The 21,702-nt window shown below is 45.9% G+C and overlaps 1 protein-coding gene across 5 annotated transcripts in view; it reads left to right on the forward strand.

Moving 5' to 3' along the window:
* LOC139389743 (autism susceptibility gene 2 protein-like) overlaps nucleotides 1–20,703 on the forward strand; it is a 452,500-nt gene extending 431,797 nt beyond the window's left edge. For 2 of the 5 annotated variants that reach the window (XM_071136670.1, XM_071136669.1), the window contains 10 exons: nucleotides 5,769–5,929; nucleotides 10,231–10,281; nucleotides 10,480–10,575; nucleotides 11,684–11,755; nucleotides 11,891–11,920; nucleotides 12,073–12,144; nucleotides 12,719–12,851; nucleotides 14,401–14,478; nucleotides 17,665–17,953; nucleotides 18,125–20,703. In XM_071136670.1, the coding sequence (XP_070992771.1) occupies nucleotides 5,769–5,929; nucleotides 10,231–10,281; nucleotides 10,480–10,575; nucleotides 11,684–11,755; nucleotides 11,891–11,920; nucleotides 12,073–12,144; nucleotides 12,719–12,851; nucleotides 14,401–14,478; nucleotides 17,665–17,953; nucleotides 18,125–19,490 (2,348 nt within the window). In that variant the 3' untranslated portion in view covers nucleotides 19,491–20,703. Of the gene's footprint in view, nucleotides 1–5,768; nucleotides 5,930–6,033; nucleotides 6,294–10,230; nucleotides 10,282–10,479; nucleotides 10,576–11,683; nucleotides 11,756–11,890; nucleotides 11,921–12,072; nucleotides 12,145–12,718; nucleotides 12,852–14,400; nucleotides 14,479–16,901; nucleotides 16,986–17,664; nucleotides 17,954–18,124 lie in introns of all 5 variants that reach the window. The other 3 variants (XM_071136666.1, XM_071136667.1, XM_071136668.1) reach the window with 3 other exon arrangements.
* Nucleotides 20,704–21,702: the final 999 nt, after the last annotated feature.

Consider the following 21,702-nt stretch of genomic DNA (forward strand, 5'->3'; position numbering starts at 1 on the left):
ACACATTTCTTGCCTACTTCACCCACCTATATTTTATTTTGGCAAAAAAGTAGTGTGTAGTTCAGTAGTTAACTACACCACTACTGTACATGGTAAAACGTAATTAACTAGTGAAAACACTACCAAGATTGGAATTTAGTTAATCTACCTCCAAGCTACAGCAAAATGTCATTAAATTACTAAACTCAGCAAAAAAATAAACGTCCTCTCACTGTCAACTGTATTTATTTTCAGCAAACTTACTGTGTAAATATTTGTATAACAGGATTCAACAACTGAGACATAAACTGAACAAGTTCATGTGACATGTGACTAAAATAAATGGAATAATGTGTCCCTGAACAAAGGGGGGGGTCAAAATCAAAAGTAACAGTCAGTATCTGGTGTTGCCTCCAGCTGCATTAAGTACTGCAGTGCATTTCCTCCTCATGGACTGCACCAGATTTGCCAGTTCTTGCTGTGAGATGTTACCCCACTCTTCCACCAAGGCACCTGCAAGTTCCCGGATATTTCTGGGGGGAATGGCCCTAGCCCTCATCCTCCGATCCGACAGGTCCCAGAAGTGCTCAATGGGATTGAGATCCGGGCTTTTCGCTGGCCATGGCAGAACACTGACATTTCTGCCTTGCAGGAAATCACGTACAGAACGAGCAGTATGGCTGGTGGCATTGTCATGCTGGAGGGTCATGTCAGGATGAGCCTGCAGGAAGGGTACCACATGAGGGAGGTGGATGTCTTCCCTGTAACGCACAGCATTGAGATTGCCAGCAATGACAACAAGCTCAGTTTGATGATGCTGTGACACAACACCCCAGACCATGACGGACCCTCCACCTCCAAATCGATCCCGCTCGAGAGTACAGCCCTCGGTGTAACGATCATTCCTTCGACAATAAACATGAATCCGACCATCACTCCTGGTGAGACAAAACCGCGACTTATCAGTGCAGAGCACTTTTTGCTAGTCCTGTCTGGTCCAGCGACGGTGGGTTTGTGCCCATAGGCAATGTTGTTGCCGGTGATGTCTGGTGAGGACTTGCCATATAACAGGACTACAAGCCCTCAGTCCAGCCTCTCAGCCTATTGAGGACAGTCTGAGCAATAGATTGTGCGTTCCTGGTGTAACTCGGCAGTTGTTGTTGCCATCCTGTACCTGTTCCCGCAGGTGTGATGTTCGGATGTACCGATCCTGTGCAGGTGTTGTTACACATGGTCTGCCACTGCGAGGACGATCAGCTGTCCGTCCTGTCTCCATGTAGCGCTGTCTTAGGCGTCTCACAGTACAGACATTGAAATGTATTGCCCTGGCCACATCTGCAGTCCTCATGCCTCCTTGCAGCATGCTTAAGGCACGTTCACACAGATGAGCAGGGACCCTGGGCATCTTTACTTTGGTGTTTTTCAGAGTCAGTAGAAAGGCCTCTTTAGTGTCCTTCATAACTGTGACCTTAATTGCCTACGGTCTGTAAGCTGTTAGTGTCTTAACGACCGTTCCACAGGTGCATGTTTATTAATTGTTTATGATTCATTGAACAAGCATGGGAAACTGTGTTTAAACCCTTTGCAATGAAGATCTGTGAAGTTATTTGGATTTTTATGAATTATCTTTGAAAGACAGGGTCCTGAAAAAGGGACGTTTCTTTTTTTGCTGAGTTTAGTTGAACTACATAGTTTATTACTCTCCAACACTACCTGTAACCATTCAATTATAATTTTATGATCTGGTAAGTGAAGCAATTTATTACAATTGCACATGCAGTAAAGGAGGGAATAATGGATATATACGACTCTAATGTATTATCCCATTACAAATGATAAAGGCATTTTAAAAATGTTGATGCCCCTCCATATTACTCCAAGTACAACTTTTTATCAATGGTAGCAATTTCTCATTTGTGCTCTGGTTTTATTTGGCAAAAAACATGGATCTCCTTTGTTAGTTCTTGCATGCAAGATGGCGCCGACAGAGATGGACGTCTCGATTCAGGTCTTTAGAAAACTATGCAGTTATTTGTTTTTTTATTAATGATTTCTTATTTGTTAACCCTGAAAATCTCAAGTGTTATTACATACAGCTGGGAAGAACTATTGGATATAAAAGCGATGTCAACTTACCATCATTATGGCCACGAATACGTTTTTCCCGAAGGGAATCCTTTCTTCGGACCTCCACTCTGTACATGGGATCTTATCCCAGAGGCCGACCCAAAACAACGCAGTCGCCGCAGGAAAGGCATACGGAGCGGCCTACTGGTCAGACTCAGTAGGCGAGCACACCATCCACCGCTTCCGGGCATATTACTCGCCAATGTCCAATCTCTAGATAACAAGGTGGACGAAGTTAGGGCACGAGTTGCCTTCCAGAGATACATCAGAGATTGTAACATTCTCTGTTTCACGGAAACATGGCTCACTCGGGATATGTTGTCAGTCTGTACAGCCACCCAGTTTCTCCACGCATCGCGCCGACAGAAACAAACATCTCTCTGGTAAGAAGAAGGGCGGGGGTGTATGCCTTATGATTAACGACTCATGGTGTAATCACAGCCACATACAGGAACTCAAGTCCTTTTATTCACCCGACCTAGAATTCCTTACAATCAAATGCCGACCGCATTATCTTCCAAGATAATTATATACGATTATAGTCACAGCTGTGTATATATCCCCCCCCCCCCCCCCCCCCCCCCCCCGCCAAAGCAGATCCCTCGTCGGCGCTGAAAGAACTTCACTGGACTCTATGTAAACTGGAAACCATACATCCTGAGGCTGCATTTATTGTAGCTGGGATTTTAACAAAGCAAAACATAAGAACCTTACTTCCTAAATTCTATCAGCATACCAAATCTGCGACAAGAGCTGGTAGCTTTCTGGATCATTGCTACTCGAACTTCGTGATGCATACAATGCCCTGCCTTTGGCAAATCTGACCATGACTCCATTTTGCTGCTCCCAGCCTATAGACAGAACCTAAACGCCTCAGGTCAATACAATGCTGGTCTGACCAATTGGATTCCACGCTTCAAGATTGCTTTGATCACATGGACTGGGATATGTTCCGGATAGCCTCAGAGAATAACATTGACGTATACGCTGACTTGGTGAGCGAGTTTATTAGCAAGTGCATCGGAGATGTCGTTCCCTCTGTGACCATTAAAACCTTCCCTAACCAGAGACCACGTATTGATGGCAGCATTCACGTGAAACTGAAAGTGTGAACCACTGCTTTTAACAACAAGCAAAGTGTCAGCATAGAGACAAAGTAGAGTCGCAATTCAACGGCTCAAACACAAGACGTATGTGGCAGGAAAAAAGAAAACCATCCCCGTTGTGGACACCGATGTCTTGCTCGCAGACAAATTAAAAAACGTATTTGCTCGCTTTGAGGACAATACAGTGCCACTGACACAGCCCGCTACCAAAGCCTGTGGGCTCTCCTTCTCCGTGGCCAACGTGAGTAAAACATTTAAACGTGTTAACCCTCGCAAGGCTGCCGGCCCAGACGACATTCCTAGCCGCGTCCTCAGAGCATGCGCAGACCAGTTGGCTGGTGTGTTTACGGACATATTCAACCAATCCCTGTCCCAGTCTGTTGTCCCCACATGCTTCAAGATGGCCACCATTGTTCCTGTTCCCAAGAAAGCTAAGGTAACTGAAATAAATGACTATCGCCCCATTGCACTCACTTCTGTCATCATGAAGTGCTTTGACAGACTAGTCAAGGACCATATCACCTCCACCCTACCTGATACCCTTGACCCACTCCAATTTGCTTACTGCCCCAATAGGTCCACTGACGATGCAATCGCCTTCGCAATGCACACTGCCCTATCCCATCTGGACAAGAGGAATACGTATATAAGAATGCTGTTCATTGACTACAGACTACAGCTCAGCATTTAACACCATAGTCCAAACTCGTCATTAAGCTCGAGACCCTGGATCTCGACACAGCCCTGTGCAACTGGGTCCTGGACTTTCTGACGGGCCGCCCCCAGGTGGTGAAGGTAGGAAAAAACATCTCCTCCCGGCTGATCTTCAACACTGGGGCCCCACAAGGGTGCGTTCTCAGCCCTCTCCTGTACTCCCTGTTCACCCGTGACTGTGTGGCCAGGCACGCTTCCAACAACAACGATTACCAACAACAACGAGACAGTCTACAGGGAGGAGGTGAGTCCCCTTGGAGTGTGGTGTCAGGAAAATAACCTCTCACTCAACGTCAACAAAACAAAGGAGATGATCGTGGACTTCAGGAAACAGCAGAGGGAGCACCCCCCATCCACATCGATGGGACAGTAGTGGAGAAGGTGGAAAGTTTTAAGTTCCTCGGCATACACTTCACGGACAAACTAAAATGGTCCACCCACACAGACAGCGCGGTGAAGAAGGCGCAGCAGCACCTCTTCAACCTCAGGAGGCTGAAGAAATTTGGCTTGTCATCTAAAACACTCACAAACTTTTACAGATGCACAATCGAGAGCATCCTGTCGGGCTGTATCACCGCCTGGTACGGCAATTGCACCGCCCTCAACCTCAAGGCTCTCCAGAGGGTAGTGCGGTCTGCACAACGCATCACCTGGGGCAAACTACCTGCCCTCCAGGACACCTACAGCACCCGATGTCACAGGAAGGCCAAAAAGATCATCAAGGACAACAACAACCTGAGCCACTGCCTGTTCACCCCGCTATCATCCAGAAGGCGAGGTCAGTACAGGTGCATCAAAGCTGGGACCGAGAGACTGAAAAACAGCTTCTATCTCAAGGCCATCAGACTGCTAAACAGCCATCACTAACATAGAGAGGCTGCTGCCATCATACAAACTCAAATCTCTGGCATCTTAAATAAACAGACTTAATAAAGGTATCACTAGTCACTTTAAATAATGCCACTTTTAATAATGTTTACATCCTACATTACTCATCTCATGTGTTTACTGTATTCAACACCATCTACTGCATCTGCCTATGCCATCGCTCATCCATATATTTATATATACATATTCTTATTCATCCCTTTACATTTGTGTGCATTTGTGTGTAAGGTAGTTGTTGTGACTTTGTTAGAATACTTGTTAGATTTTACTGCATAGTCAGAAATAGAAGCACAAGCATTTTGCTACACTCGCATTAACATCTTCTAACTGTGTGTATGTGACCAATAAAATGTGATTTGATTTGAGTAATCTGGGCTGAAGAATAGCTTTAAGTGAAATGCCAGAGGTAATTTTCTCGTCCGTAACACTGCATGCTGTCAGCTAACTGTTATTTTTATGGCAAGTCAGAGGAAGGGCATGTTAGATAAGACGTAAGATGTTCATATTGAAGCTACTATTATGTTAATCTTGTAATATTATATGTCAAATGTAGCAGAATTGTATCTTCATATGATTTTGTATCTGTGTAAGAGAAGTGATTGTTGTCAATTATTCTTTATTGATACTCTTTTAGTGTGTATTGTACTATAATACACAGTGCTTGACTTGGACTGAACTGAAATAGGTGCCGGTACTCAATTTGGGTGCCGGTACTGTTTATATTTAGGTGCAGGAACTCCATAATACTTTTGAAGTGATATTCTATAAGAGGAGCAGGAGCTTAAGCAGTAGAACATTTGAGATGCCGGTACTCAGCTCCGGTGAGCTTCTGCCCAAGTCAAGCACTGGTAATAGACATTTAAGGTAATAGTAGTAGCTAGGATATGTAGCATTAGTGGAGGGAGTCTGCTGTGTTTTCTGCTGAGGTGACTCTTGGTTCTCTCTTGTCTTTAGATACCAGCCTGTTGATATCATTCAACCAACCAATCATGTATTGCCAGCCTCATTCGGGGATTCTGATTGGCACATTGTCACAGGCAACTCTCTTACCACCCCCAATGAGTCCTCACGTAGAAAACCCTCACAGCATGAGCTGGAGAAACAGAGAATGCCAGGTGACTATTCTTTCTTCTCTTCTACCCGTTGTTAAAACTGACTGGCGTCCGTGCCTTTCTTGTGTTTCCCTTTTCCCCCCTTTTCTCGCTCTCCTTTCTTGCAGAGCATGACCTCCTGCGGCAGGAGCTGAACAACCGCTTCCTGGTTCAGAGTTCAGAGGGGTGGAGCCGGGGGCCGTCCTCCGCGGGGTCCCCGCTGGCCCCTGTGTCACTCCTGAGGGGAGAGTTTCACCAACACCAGCACATGCATCAGCACCAACACACCCACCAGCACACCTTCACGCCCTTCCCGCCCAGTCTGCCCCCGGCCACCATCATTCCTCCGCCCACCGCACCCCCCATGGTGCGTACCCCAGCCAGAAATGTGAGGATAAGTAAAGCTCCCATATAGTACTTCAACCCCCCTCCTCGTCCTAGTCACCCCAATTGCCAAACGCTCACCCTCCTCCCAACCGATAGGGCCAGAGCCTGCCCTCCTTCCCCACCCAAACATTTGCTATCCATTCCCCCCTCTGCTGGTTGGGTCTCTTGGTCTTTTGCATACTGTCACAGGGACACTTTAACAGTGCGTTTTTACAGAGAGTTGAGGAACAGGAGGCAGGGGCATCTCAAGTCATCACTACAGCCCCATAATAAGACTCCAACTAACCCGTCATCTCCCCGCCACAGTACACATGTTTGTAGTGGTTCATCCTCAGTGCTGAAACCAGACATAACACAGGCGCCTGCTGCATATAATACTACAGTATATAATAATAGACATTATGCTTTTGGGCCAGGGTTTTACATGTGCATTAGCCTATATAGAGGGCTGAGCTTCAAAAGCATTACAATGCACAAAGGCTCACTATATGCCCCTTTCCTTTACAACACAAGGGAAGCCTGCCCAAACCAACGTACGTCAGTACAGTTGATTCAATGTATCCATCATTCTCTCGATGAACATGACATTTTTTGCTCTGGGACAAAGGAGACCTATTGAAGGGAGTGTTTTTATTGTTTTCATATGGATGTGTTTGAAATGTTTTTGAATGTTCTGATTTCCCTGCCATGCATCAGAAACAAAAGGGCCTTCCAACAGATGTGTGGCGTGACTGCCATGCACTGGGGGCTAATGCTCCGCAATGACAAATTCAAAGCCTGTGGTTACACTCAATGACTTCACTCCAGATGAAAGGGAGTGACGTCATTCGGACTGTTTTGATCATGTATAATAGCTTCAGTGCCTTTTTAACCGTCATCAGGCAGCATCGAGTCAGCCATCGAGTCAGCATTCGAGTCAGCCATAGATTCAGCCATCGAGTCAGCCATCGAGTCAGCCATCGAGTCAGCCATCGAGTCAGCCATCGATTCAGCCATAGATTCAGCCATCGAGTCAGCCATCGAGTCAGCCATCGAGTCAGCCATAGAGTCAGCCATAGAGTCAGCCATAGAGTCAGCCATCGAGTCAGCCATTGAGTCAGCCATAGAGTCAGCCATAGAGTCAGCCATAGAGTCAGCCATAGAGTCAGCCATAGAGTCAGACATAGAGTCAGCCATCGAGTCAGCCATCGAGTCAGCCATAGAGTCAGCCATAGAGTCAGCCATAGAGTCAGCCATCGAGTCAGCCATAGAGTCAGCCATCGAGTCAGCCATCGAGTCAGCCATCGAGTCAGCCATCGAGTCAGCCATCGAGTCAGCCATAGAGTCAGCCATAGAGTCAGCCATCGAGTCAGCCATAGAGTCAGACATAGTCAGCCATCGAGTCAGCCAGGGGCAAAACATTGGCAGCTCTAAATCGTAAAAATGTTCCCTGGAAAAGTTAGGAGTATTCATCCATCATTTGGAAAGCAATAGCAATCTGAGAAATCCATTCAGACACGACTCCCATTTATGCCCTTTCAGCATTAGTGTAATAGATATAATCTATCATGTCATGACCCCTAATTAATAGGCTAGGGTCCATTTAGAGCATGGGGCTTTGCTGGAATCTAACATGATCCCTGTATGTTAGAAACGCCAGGAAAAAGGGCTTAGCTTATGTACATACAGTGTACAGCTATCTGATAAGCAGTCAGGGAGACTGTTTAGTTTAGATTGTAAATCTCTGTCAAAAAGCATGTGTGCTGCTGTTTTTATCTTGTGCCTGCAGCTGATCCCTTCATTCCTCTATATGGCAGCCAGGCATTCTTTATAGCACTCTGTTTGTCTCTTTTCATCTTCAGTTATTTCCTCATCTTGTTAATGCTGTATGGCTTTGTGCACTCACATCTGTATGTTGTAGCTGATGCATTGTTGTTACAATGGGATTTAAGACTGTTAATGTATTCTGTTTTATTGAGACTGTGTTGTTACTTAACCCATGCTGTTTTTTTCTCTCCTCTCCTCCCTCCAGCAACATTGCTGTTTCACTTTCATTTTACTGCTTGTTTAGAGAGACAGGAGTAATGTTGTAGTTGTTTTTTAGTGTTTGTCATGATGTGTGCAGTTGGATCGGTCCAGCTGTGCTCACTGTGAGCACTCCATGTCATTTCAACTATGTAACGGCCCTTGGCTAATAGCTGTAATGAATGAAATGATGAATCCTCTGTATTGGTTTATTGTTCTACACCATCAGGCAGCTGGCCCTGCCAAATGGAAACACTGAGTATCTATTTTCCCCTCTGTCTTCTTAGGAAAAATAATTTCATTAATTGTTTAAAGATGAAATACCGAGCCTTAATTATCCAAAGCTGTTTACAATAAACCTCTGACAGGCCCTGTAAATTATAAAGCATGAGTTTTATAGACAGCCATAAAGCCACTAGCGAGTATTACTCCCCCAGTGTAAAACATAAAACAGGCCCGTGCTTAAGATGGAAACGAGAGGGTACAGAGGGAGAAGGGGAGCGGACTGGTTTAATGAGCTCGGAAGCTGCCTCAGTGTTTCCACTCAATAGGGTGTCTGTTTGATTTGGAACAATTATCGCCCACAAACACAAACCCGCCGCTGGGAACATTTTCTGTGGCGGATGTTGAATGGCCCCGCTTCGCTGGGAGGCCAAGGCCCAGTCAGAGGAGCTATGCCTAGTGTTGAGCGAGAAAACCGCCTCCTTTCCCGCCCATGTCGCAGGAGGGAGACACACACACACACACACACACACACACATAGAATTAACTGATTTATGTGCGTCTCGTTTTTCCTTTATTATGAAAACCCAAACCAGCGGCGGTTTGTAAAAACACTCACAAAAGTACCTGCAAATGGTTTGTCTATTTATGGAATAGGAATAAGTTAATGTCAGTTGCAATTAGCAGGTTTCAAAATAGAGGAGCAGTCTTGGCTTACATGCAGTCACACAAAGTCCCCATTCATACATGGGAATTCTCTCTCTGTCTCTGTCTCTCTCTCTCACTAACTGACAAATATGTAAACTAGATTCCCATGGCTTGGCCTCATGACCAGATACTGTATATGAGGCTATAATCTTTCTGTTGAAATCCTAATGTCATTATTCTATTAGTATGCTTCGGAAAATGTTTCATTATATTAAACCATTTGAGTTGTTCAAAGTTATTTCAGACTCATGCTGTACATGTTCAAAATGACCTCTCTTGAAAATGTAGTCAAACCAATTTAATTTCACCTATCAAAAACTGACTGTTCATATACCCACAATTATATGATGTTACGCATAGAAAATTGTAATGTCTCTGGATTTTGCTCTCTCTGAGTCGTCACACACACTAAAATGGCAACCCCCCTATAGTATGTATGTGTCTCTGTGTGCTCCGTTTCCATAACAGAGATCATTGTAAAACCCTACATCTGTCACAGCCTATTAGTTTCACGTCTCCAAATGTTCCACCTAATAAGAAACATAACTCAATCTTCTCGTTTTACACTGGGGCCTTTAGGTAAGGTAGAGAGAGCTCCCCCCGCCCAAGCATAGTACTCTAGGCCTAACTCAATGGCTGTTTTTCTGTGCTGCAGACAAATTGGAAAATCCCTAATATTGGCAGTCCATTTGATTAGTCATATCACTGATGATTTAAGTTAATCTCAATCTGCAGTCTGGCTGGCCAGCAGCAAAACCAAACATGACCCCAGAATGCTCAGTGTTTCCTTTAAGCTCGTTGCTGTCAGACTTCCTGGGCTTTTGATCTAACTGATGTTGTACTGAACTTCCTCTCTCCTGTGTTCTGTCACTGAATAGGTGTAATGGGATTGTCTTGTATTTGTTGGATGGTCTTTAGTTCATAGATGCAGAGTTCCTGTTATTGTTATTGGTCAGTTTGGCATCACTGACGTATTACTCTCCTTTCCCATTCTTTTTTTCCAGTTTGACAAATACGCTCCAAAACTGGACAATCCATTCATTAGACATTCAAATGTAAGTAAACTATTTATTTCCTTTCAACTTCCATCACCATGCTTTTAGCATGTTTTCTGTCAAATATGGTGGTTAGATATTTGAGAAAATATCAATTTATTCTTCTACACGTGTTTAAGTATGTGTGAGTGTTGTCTCTATGCGTCTTGTTGTAATCTGTTTTAAGAAGTGGTTGTGTGTCTCCTCTCCTCCATGCAGTTCTTCCCCTCCTACCCCCCCACAATGCCAGGCATGCCCCCGCTGCTCCCACACTCAGGACCCTTCAGCTCACTGCAAGGAGCCTTCCAGCCCAAGGTTAGCCCCACAGACCTGCACACACACACACACACGTGCATTGCGCACACGCACACAAACACACCTGCACACAGTACACATGCACGCATGCACACACACTCACTCACTCATTCACTCACACAATACAAAAACACCACATACACACATGCATTTTTTTCACAAACACACCCGCACTGGCAACTCAGCATTCTGCTCATCATCTCACCCAAGAATGAAGCTAGAATTAAGGGACCTGAATACCACCAAAGCCTTCCTTTACAGTCTGTATACAGGGCAGCAGGCAGCTGCGTTTCAAGTGAACCATTCTGACAAATCTGCTCCTGCTTCTTTTTTCCCTGTAATAGACTATGCAAACAAGGCCTGTCTTTAAGCTGGCGGGCCTGAGCCGCCAGCCACTGTGCTGCGCCGCACAGTGCAGGGGGAGATAAGCAGCCGTGTGTGTGTGTGTGTGTGTGTGTGTGTGTGTGTGTGTGTGTGTGTGTGTGTGTGTGTGTGTGTGTGTGTGTGTGTGTGTGTGCGTGCGTGCGTGGTGGTGTGAGACGATCAGGGCCTGGCAGGCGCCCAATAGGCTCTGACCCTGTTGTAAGCCACCAATCAAAGCTGGCCTAAATCCCCTGGTTTTATTCCCTACAGGCTCTATTATGGAGGTCTTTTGTTTCCTGCCTCCAGATGGTTAGAGTACAGTACAGTTAGCCCCCTCCATCCCTCCATTCACCACCTACAGCCAAGCGCTGGGCACCACTGAGCATCAGGAAAGGGGTTGGAAGATGGAGGGTGGAGGGTGTGGTGCTAGAAACCACCTGGGATCACCTAGTACTCTGGGATTGATTAAGATCTAGGCATTCTGGTTCTTCTAGACCTCAAAGACAGAGATCTATAATTTGCCGTCTTGTTGATTCTGTACTGGAGACCTCCTAGGAGTGCACGTCACATACAGTTGTTTGCTATGCGGGGTCTCTTGGTGTGAATCAATGCAGAATAGGCAGTGTTTTGGAATGTGTCTATTGCTGGTGTTGTCATTCTGTGCAAAGTCCCTTTTTCCACCTTCTTCAGTTGTAACACTCTGCCTCTGTCTTCCTCTCTCTTCTTTATCTATCCTCTCTTTTAGTCCTCTAACCCCATAGACGTAGCATCCCGTTCGGGGGCAGTACCTCACACACTCCTACAGAAGGACCCACGGGTACGTAGCCTACTGTCACTGTCCCTCAAAAACAGCAAGTCTATGCTTGATGCTTTACAATGGAGATGAAGGAAGTATAGATGATTGTGGCTGTGGGTTGATTATGGTTCATGTTTTCTTCTTTCAACAACACAGGTATCGGATCCTTTCAGAACAGCAGTTAGAGTAAGCCATGATTTCATTTGTCTTCCATGCACTGTCAAATTTACTGCAGTACCAAGTACCAACATGTCATAACGTTGAGTAAATTCTACAGCATCACCGTGTCATAGTATTAAGGTGTTGGGTTTAACCTGTAGTAATTTGCTAACTTCCAGAAACCTGGCAAGTGGTGTGCGGTGCACGTCCAGATCGCCTGGCAGATTTACCACCATCAGCAGAAGATGAAGGTGAGTGAGCTGTGTGTGTGTGTTGTGTGTGTGTGTGTTAGGCAGAAGGAGGCCAAGGGAGGGGAAGGAGGGATGTGCCTGATCCTCTGCCAAATGTTTTATTTTCCCAAGGATTCCTCTCTTTCTATGCCTACTTAGGTAGCGGCCATTTTGGTTGTAGTTTGGAAGACTCCTCTTGTCTCTGTCATGGTGTCATTGTCATAGGCACCCCGTCCTCATGGGGTTTAGTGGGCCTAATCAGCTTACCCTGATGTTGTTATGACACAGTGGGTATGTGTTGGGCATGTAGAGGCATTATGTACTGTATGTTGTCCCTCCTCTCTGATCTCACACAGTGATTATATCACTGATTATAGCAGATTTCAAGTCCCTCCTTGAACTATGAAATGACTAGCATCAATTATTGTTAATTACTACATTTGCAAACACTGACAGTGCCACTCTGTTTTATTTTCTTTCTCATCCTCTACCTTTTCTTTCCCTTTTATTTTAATCTCCCTTGTGTTCTCTCTCTCTCTCTCTCTCTCTCTTTCTTTCTCTCTCGCTGCCCCCTCTCACCTCTTCTCTCTAACAGCAGATGCAGGTGGACCCTCACAAACTGGACATGAATGGAAAGCTGGACCTGTTCAGTCGTCCCTCTGCCCCAGGAGTGTTTCCTGGGTTTCCCTACACCCACGACCTGGCACGACCGATGTTCTCCTCCACAGGTCAGTACAGGGCTCATGGTCCTCTAACCAGCACAGGGCTCATGGTCCTCTACCCAGCACATTGCTCATGGTACTCTACCCAGCACAGAGGGACATGTCACAGGGTCTTTAGGGATTTATCGTTTCAGATTTGAACTCTTCATTTTTGTCTCCCATTGACATCTATGAATGAGACACAAAAGTCCATCTCTCAAGTCAGAATACCACCCCTACTGCCAACAACCCCACAATTCGGGTGATGTGGACGCCATACCAAATCTACCAAAGCCCATAGTACCTTTCAGAGCTTCAGGTTGAATTCTGAGTAGGCCTACTGTTGTCCAATAAGAGTGTAACTCTATCCATATAGACAGTTGTTTACTTCCTGGTTACCTGTCACATTTCTTCACACCTGTAATGACACACGGTGTATTAGTGTTCAGCTGTGTTCTATTCTTCTTTACCTGCCCTAGTTGAAGTGCTGTTGTTGTAAATGTTGTCCTAGACATGTGATGTGGCCATGAATATGGATGCTTCTCTATGTGTGCATCCTAAATGGCAACCTGTTCCCTTCATAGTGCACTATGTAGGGAATAGGGTGCCATTTGGAACACACTTATTTGTGATAATTGGCTTGTAGAACCTGCCTTGAAGGCAACATGGAGGCGGATGCCCTTTAGCTTGTAATTATGCAGAATTGTTCCTGAATTGGCTTGTAATTGGCTCGTTCATGAACCATTCATGAAATATGGGTGAAAAACGTTTTGTAAAAGAGGTCAACGTCTGTTCATAAAAAAGCTCCCCCCATCCTAAATGCATATACACGCACGAGCGCACACACATCCACACATACGTGAGACTATTGAATATTATGCTAATTGCTATCAAGCCTTTCTCAGCCAACCACTGTTAACCCTATGAAACATCAGATGTCCTTCACTGTATTTTTGGTGGTTTGTCCTCTTTTTGGATGCCTAGTTAGAGGTTGTGACAGATGACTACTGACGCCACTATCTGAGTGGGAACACTGAGATAACATCGTCGGCCTACTCTCTCTGGAAGCAAACTACTCGATTTCGTCCTTCCGTTATATCGGCATCGAACTCATCACCCTCTCTAGAAGAGGGAGAGACCTCGACTATTTATTGTTTAAACGAGAGGCTGTCTGGAACTTTCATTTAAAGACCCTTGCTCCCTTCGGTCTCAGCGTAGACTTTGATCTGAAGCCATTCTTGTGATTATTGTGATTTTTCTATTCATTGTAAATGTTTATAGGCTTATGTAGCCACATTGTATCTATGATCATATGCTATCCATTCATGTTTTTATGTGTTCTATTTATATCTGTAAATTAACCAATGACATCAAGCCACACCCAGCCATGAATACAGACACCTGTGTGTGTTCTTTGACACTATATAAACTAGTGACCTGCAGTGTTTGTCATTATACCCTGATGAAGACAGAATGTTGGTTATTAGGTTATTAAATTATTGCATCTGAGCTCCTAGAGTGTACGGCTCTCCTTTTCTTTTTCAACTGTCCTCTCTCTCGCTCTCTCCTCCCGTAGGTTCTGGCCATCCGGCCGCCTCCCCGTATGGCCCCTCCCCCCACCACAGCGGCTTCCTGCCTCCCAGCCACTTGACAGGTAAGTGGAAATAGCAACACATTTTACATCCCAATTTTTCCTTTTTCACTTTCTCTCTTTTGTTGCACTCATATTGAGAATACTACTACAGTCACATTTGTTGTTTGGAAAATAAGGTTATAATAGGGAAATAGAGGTTCTGGCTAGTGAAGTCCTCCTGCTCCATATCTCACACTGAGTTTAAGTTTATTGCTGTGTAGAGAGACCTCATGAAATCTATCCCCGTGATTCATAAAATATACCCTTGAGTTACCCTCCTGCCTGTACTGATGTGGAAGGAAGGCCACTCTGGGCTTGTTAAGGTAGTTTTTCTCATTTCCTGACTTTATTTTCCAGAGCCTTTGTTCAAGGGAAGGTTTTTTACCCCACAACATTTCATATTGCCTTGGACTTAGGCAGATGGCCTCAGCAAATATCCCATTTTACCTTGAGGCTTCTTTTTATGGCCTCTTCCAGTTCTGCTCGTCTCTTTCACAGACAGATTAATGGAGGTTTTTGTATTATTCTGTATTTCCCATCAAATATGTTGTTAGGCATCAGTACAGCAAGGTGATTTCACGGGATAAGCTCTTGAGTCAATCCAATTTGAGTTTATAAACACTTGGTGCACAGGGGAGAAACATTGAGGAATTATGACACTCCTCGAAGATTTTGGGTTAAATTCCTGCCCAAATAACTAATTCAAGTGTGACTTTCTAGCTGTTTGCTGATATATTGACAAACTGTTGCATTGCATTCACCACAGAGTGGAAGTCTTTCAGAACTAGACTAAAGGATCATTCACCACATAGTGGAAGTCTTTCAGAACTAGATTAAAGGATCATTCACCACATAGTGGAAGTCTTTCAGAACTAGATTAAAGGATCATTCACCACAGAGTGGAAGTCTTTCAGAACTAGATTAAAGGATCATTCACCACATAGTGGAAGTCTTTCAGAACTAGATTAAAGGATCATTCACCACATAGTGGAAGTCTTTCAGAACTAGATTAAAGGATCATTCACCACATAGTGGAAGTCTTTCAGAACTAGATTAAAGGATCATTCACCACAGTGGAAGTCTTTCAGAACTAGACTAAAGGATCATTCACCACATAGTGGAAGTCTTTCAGAACTAGACTAAAGGATCATTCACCACATAGTGGAAGTCTTTCAGAACTAGATTAAAGGATCATTCACCACAGAGTGGAAGTCTTTCAGAACTAGATTAAAGGATCATTCACCACAGAGTGGAAGTCTTTCAGAACTAGATTAAAGGATCATTCACCACAGAGTGGAAGTCTTTCAGAACTAGATTAAAGGATCATTCACCACAGAGTGGAAGTCTTTCAGAACTAGATTAAAGGATCATTCACCACATAGTGGAAGTCTTTCAGAACTAGATTAAAGGATCATTCACCACATAGTGGAAGTCTTTCAGAACTAGATTAAAGGATCATTCACCACAGAGTGGAAGTCTTTCAGAACTAGATTAAAGGATCATTCACCACAGAGTGGAAGTCTTTCAGAACTAGATTAAAGGATCATTCACCACAGAGTGGAAGTCTTTCAGAACTAGATTAAAGGATCATTCACCACAGAGTGGAAGTCTTTCAGAACTAGACTAAAGGATCATTCACCACAGAGTGGAAGTCTTTCAGAACTAGACTAAAGGATCATTCACCACATAGTGGAAGTCTTTCAGAACTAGATTAAAGGATCATTCATCATTGATTTAACCTCTGGCATTTTCCAACATGGCTTCTTAATCAATCTTGAAATCTTGATAACGTTGTGTCCTGATTCAGGTAGGTATGCATACCTTTCCATTTTGGATTCTATGTAAACTGTGACCAGGTTTAACTAAGACACTCATAGTAGAAAAAGTGCTACGTAGAATGATAAAGGTTTCTTCATCTGGAACCATTTTTGGATCCAGGTAGAACATTTTCCCCCAAAGAAGAACCCTCAAAGAAACCTTTAACCTGGGAACATACAGCCGAAGATCCCTATGGTTCTAGGTAGCAGAGTGCGCAGGTTCAAATGGAAGTGTGAAACACTGAAGCATCTCTAAAGCCTACTCAACAAACATTCTCCATTAAAGCAGCTGTGTGCCTGACTGTTGGAGACCTCCAAATCCCCTGTCCGATTGTAGTCCAGCTCCAACCTAGACCCCATCATACTCAGTCTCCCATCAGGCAGTGCTTCCCTAGAATCAGGGTCAGAGATTAAAGGCTCCACTCCATTACGGACAGTGTGGGAGTAAATCCAGTGTGGCCAGAGCAGGTAGCAAGCCTCGCTAGCTAGCTACACACAGTAGGATTAGAGGAAGCAGGATAGCAGCACTAGAAAACCCACAGCTCCGCTTGTAAGAGAAAAGCAGAGTGGAACGAGTGGTCGGGCTCCTCCAGCCGGCTCAGCTAATCCCTGTTTGGCATTTTGCAGATCCTTTCAGTCGCTCCAGTACCTTTGGCGGCCTCGGCAACCTTTCAACCAGTGCCTTCGGAGGATTAGGCAACCCCTCGCTTGGTAAGCGCCAGCCCCCCGCCCCTCCCCCCGTGGGCCAGGGAGGACGAAATCAAGGCACTTAGTTCTGCATCAAATGCCAAAATAAAACTAACACGGAGGAACAAAAAGGCAGGCAGCACAGCTCTCTCTCTGTCTCTCCGTCCACCCCCCTCCCCAGTAGCTTGGCTTTAACCTGACAGCAACACTGCCAACGCACACAGCACTCACAGGCTTTCTGTTAGGTTGCTATTCATGTATTAATTAATCTAAAAGCCCCCTCATCACCACTGTGGAGGGTTGTCTCCCTCTCTCTCGCCCTCTCCCTCCCTCTCTCTCATTCTCCTCTGCCAAATCAGTTGCCCTGTAGCAAAATGGATTTCAGTGAAATAGACACCCTGTGGAATGCTAAGGTCTCCCCGGCTTTTCACTACCCCCACCCCAGAGGGTAATTGAGTCCCCCCCCATCCACCCACTTTCCAGTGAAAAGGCCCTGAGAGAGAGCAGTGAATGGGAGAGCAGAGCAGAGTAGGGTCTGTGTTTCAAGAAGCTAGAAGTGCAGAGGGGGAAGCCATTAACCTGGCCAGTCTTTCTTTCTTTCTTTCTTTCTTCTTGTCTTCAGTCTCTCCATATTATGTTGTGTGTCCAGGAGGGAGTTTAGTTTGGTTCGCTTACTCTTTTCTCCCTGTCGCCTCTCCTTAAGGCTCCAACAGTGTCTTCGGCCATAAAGAGGGCCCAGGGGGCCTGCCAGGCTTCGGCAGCCCTCACCATGACACCTGGAACAGGCTCCACCGGACCCCACCCTCCTTCCCCACCCCTCCGCAGTGGCCCAAGTCTGCAGACACGGAGCGAAGCAACTCAGCAAACAGCCACGAGCGTGAACGGGAACGAGAGAGGGAACGGGAACGGGAACGGGAGAGGGAGAGAGAGAGAGAGAGAGAACGGGAGAAAAGGGATTCATCCATCAGCAAAGAGGATAAGGATAAAGACAGGTATGTAGTTTGTATGAATACAACTCTGAGTTATTTGTATCAGTTGTAAGTAACTCAAGTGTTTATTTGAATGCACACATATATTTCCAACTAAAGTTAAAAAAATAAAAAAATAAACTCCATTCTAACCTTCTGATAAATACATATTTTTATTTTGTTTGTGCCCCTCAGAGATTCAATTGACCGTAACCGTCACTCCAACCGTTCGTCCCCTGCATCGGCCCCAACCAGCTACCAGATCAGCAGCCTGATCCGCTCTAACAGCCAGAACTCCAGTGACTCGGGTCGCCACCACAGCGGCACCGTGGACCGGGTACGGGAGGCAGAGAAGGAGCTCCCGGAGCGCCACCGAGAGGTGGCCATAGTAGGGGAGGTCAAGCTAAAGGAGAGCCGCTCCCCTGGAGGAGGGAAGGAGGTGACAGACAGAGACAGACGCTCCTCAGAAGACTCCATCAAACCAGCCCACCGCACGCCCTCCCCCTACTCCAAGGCTGTCCTATCTGAGACAGGCATGAAAATGGCTGGTGGCCCCCCACCCACGCTACTCAAGGATGGGGACAGGGACAGGAAGGAGGTTCGTCCTTCCTCCGGGGGGGACCTGCTGCTGCACAAGGTGAAGAACGACATGAAGATCAAGGAGGAGCGCAAGGAGGACCAGGATGTGGTGGTTGTGAGCTCCGAGCCCGCCCCTCAGCCTGCTCCTCCTCCTCAGCCTCTACCCCCTCTACCCCCTCCACCCCCCCAGCCTGGTCACCACCACCACCACCACCACCACCCTCCTCTGTCCCAGCAGCCCCCGCACCCCTCTCCACGCTGCAGTGAAATGCCCACCCACGGCTCCCTGCACGGGGTGCACATGGCCCACTCCTTGCCCCTCTCCATGAGCGCCATGCACCAGATGGGCAGTCTCAACGTGCTGGACCGGGCTCGCATGGCTCCATTTATGGGAGTGAGCCCCCTGGCTGCTGCTGCAGGGAGGGACCGGATGCCCCACCAAGCCTTCCCCTGGGACCCACTGAGGGAGGCCTACCGCAACATGGACCTGCAGCGCAGGATGGACTTCCATCTGAGGGCGGAGCAGGCCCAGCGCTTCCCCAGCATATACGAGCAGGAGCGGGCCTACCGGGAGAGAGAGGCCCACGACTACTCCCACCACGAGCACCTGCTGGAGGTACGGCGGGAGCACGAGAGGATGAGGCAACAGGCAGAGGAGAGGGAGCGCCAGCACCTGAGGGAGGAGCTGGACCGAGCGCGGCTCCACCAGCTGCACCAGTCCCCCATGGAGGGACACCTGCCACACATGCCCCCCTTCATGCCCCACCTGGGCGGCATGCCCTACCCCAGACTCAGCCCCTCCACTGGACACAATGGCCTGCTGAACCGGACGCCCCCCACCGCTGCACTTAGCGCCCCCCCTCCACTAGTGGCAGCGGGGAGCGCCAGACCAGCCTCCCCCAGAAGGACTACCCCCCTCACCACCCAGGACCCCCGAGATTACTCCCCCTCCCGCAACCCCAAAGAAGTGGAGGCACGGTAGCTTTACATACAGACAAAGGACATGGATGACAAGACTCACTCCCCAATTTGGAACCTTCTAGAGAGAACAAAATGCACTGCTTTACAATGGAGAAAGGCATTAGTAAACGAGGAAACAGTATGATTGTACAAAGGAAAGATTTGTAAGGTTGAAGAAGCACATGCCATGATTTTATTTGACATGGACAGGCTGATGAGAATGTTGGTTAGAAGAACACGAATCAAAAAGTATGTGTACGTTTGTTTCCAACATAAAATTTGATATTAATATATTAATCTAAAACCTTTTTCGATTTTGAGCGAAAAGTGATATTCTGATTAAAATGAGTTTGTACATTTCCTATCCTTGTTCCATGTATAGACATCATTTTTATGAATTTGTATTTTGTGCATTAGTCTCTTATTTTCAATATCTCAGTCCATTGTGAGACATATGAAAGATGATGCTCCATGGTACAGACTGGACTTTTTACCCTTACAACAGTAATATAACCTCATGGTACATGGAAATACTCATTAGTGATAATGTACGGAATTACATGAAATAATTGTTGCGTTTTATTTGCTTTGCCTTTGAGATATGCAGACAAATATATATTATGAGGTCTTTGTTCGGTCTCTGTAAAGAAAATTCATGTAAATATCTTGTTGATATTCCTTGCAGCAAAATTACAATGTAAATTTATTAGGCTTTTTAAATGTTTCTAGAAAAACAAATTAAATCAAAACTGAACCACTTGCCGGTTGGAAACCATGGTAACAGACGATCCTGTCCAATGGGAGGGAAGGAGGGCGGGCATCAGAAGGGGGCTGGAATGATCATCTGCAATCTATGCAAAGAGGCGCTGAGCACCCCGATGGAGAGCCACCTGGAATGGAATGGACACTGTTGGATAATGTTGATTCAGTGAGAGGAACTTGGAATAACTCAACATGTTTTTTTTCCAATGATGGCCATGGAATTATAAACCTACAGACTTCCCCGTTACAGAGAAACTGTAGAAGCTTACATGCAGCCCCAGTAAAATGAATTGACAGCAAAGGAAGACACGTTTGATTGGGCGGCAATAGGACTTTCTCTGTCGACCGTTGTGGTGTTGTGCAGTTGTTGTTTTTTAGACTTGTATACAAAACAAGTAGAGTTTTAGGCGTGCAAAAAAAATGAAAACGAACATTCATGATTTAAAATTGTACGGAATAAAGTTTGGACCTAATTTCTGCAGTTTTCTTTTTATTCACCTGTATGATCATTCTCTGAGACCAGGGTTACTGGCTGTAACCCCCTCCTAATTGTAGAATGGTGATATAACAATAATTCACAAATCACTAACGGAAACTATTTTTCATAGATTTACCAACACTGCCAGTGTCTTAGCTGGCTCATTTCATTTAGCACATTGCTAACAAATCATAAAATAAATACAATGGAGCCAATGAGGGTTCTAATTCTGTTCATTTGACTGTAATCTCACATGGATCAGCTGCAGATCTCTCAGCTCTCCTGAGGGATCGATGGGATTGGGAAGAGAGGCAATAGACGGTGGGACTAATAGGACATTGATTTGGTAAGAAAGCAGGTTTTAAGTGTTTGTGTTGCAGGTAACCGCTATTGACTGACGGACGAGCAGAGTATTGACCTGCGGTCTGGACTCATTAAGAGGAGTCATGCCTGGGAGAGAGGCAGTGGGTGTTAGAGGAGAGCCTCGCCCCCCTCACACCCTTCTCTCCCATGCCCTCTCTCTCTCCCCCATCTTCTCCCCGCGCTCATCTGTTTCGCTAATGAGCCTGGAAGGTCCACCGCAGCGGTCCAAGAGCGGCGCACATAGACATCCACTCCCGCTATCAATGAGGGTCTCTCACTCTCTCTGTCTGTCTCTCTTTCTCTCTCTCTCTCTGTCTGTCTGTCTGTGTCTCTTTCTCTCTCTCTCTCTGTCTTGTCTGTCTGTGTCTCTCTTTCTCTCTCTCTCTGTCTGTCTGTGTCTCTCTCTCTCTGTCTGTCTGTGTCTCTCTCTCTCTGTCTGTCTGTCTCTCTTTCTCTCTCTGTCTGTCTGTGTCTCTCTCTCTCTCTCTCTCTCTCTCTCTCTCTCTCTCTCTCTCTCTCTGTCTGTCTCTGCCTCACCTCCGAGCCCTGATAATCCCCCTCCTCCACCCCTAACCCCTCCTCTCTCTCTCAATTCAATTAAATTTGCTTTATTTGCATGACGTAACAATGT

This window comes from Oncorhynchus clarkii, chromosome 30 (assembly GCF_045791955.1).
Source record: "Oncorhynchus clarkii lewisi isolate Uvic-CL-2024 chromosome 30, UVic_Ocla_1.0, whole genome shotgun sequence".
NCBI lineage: Eukaryota > Metazoa > Chordata > Actinopteri > Salmoniformes > Salmonidae > Oncorhynchus > Oncorhynchus clarkii.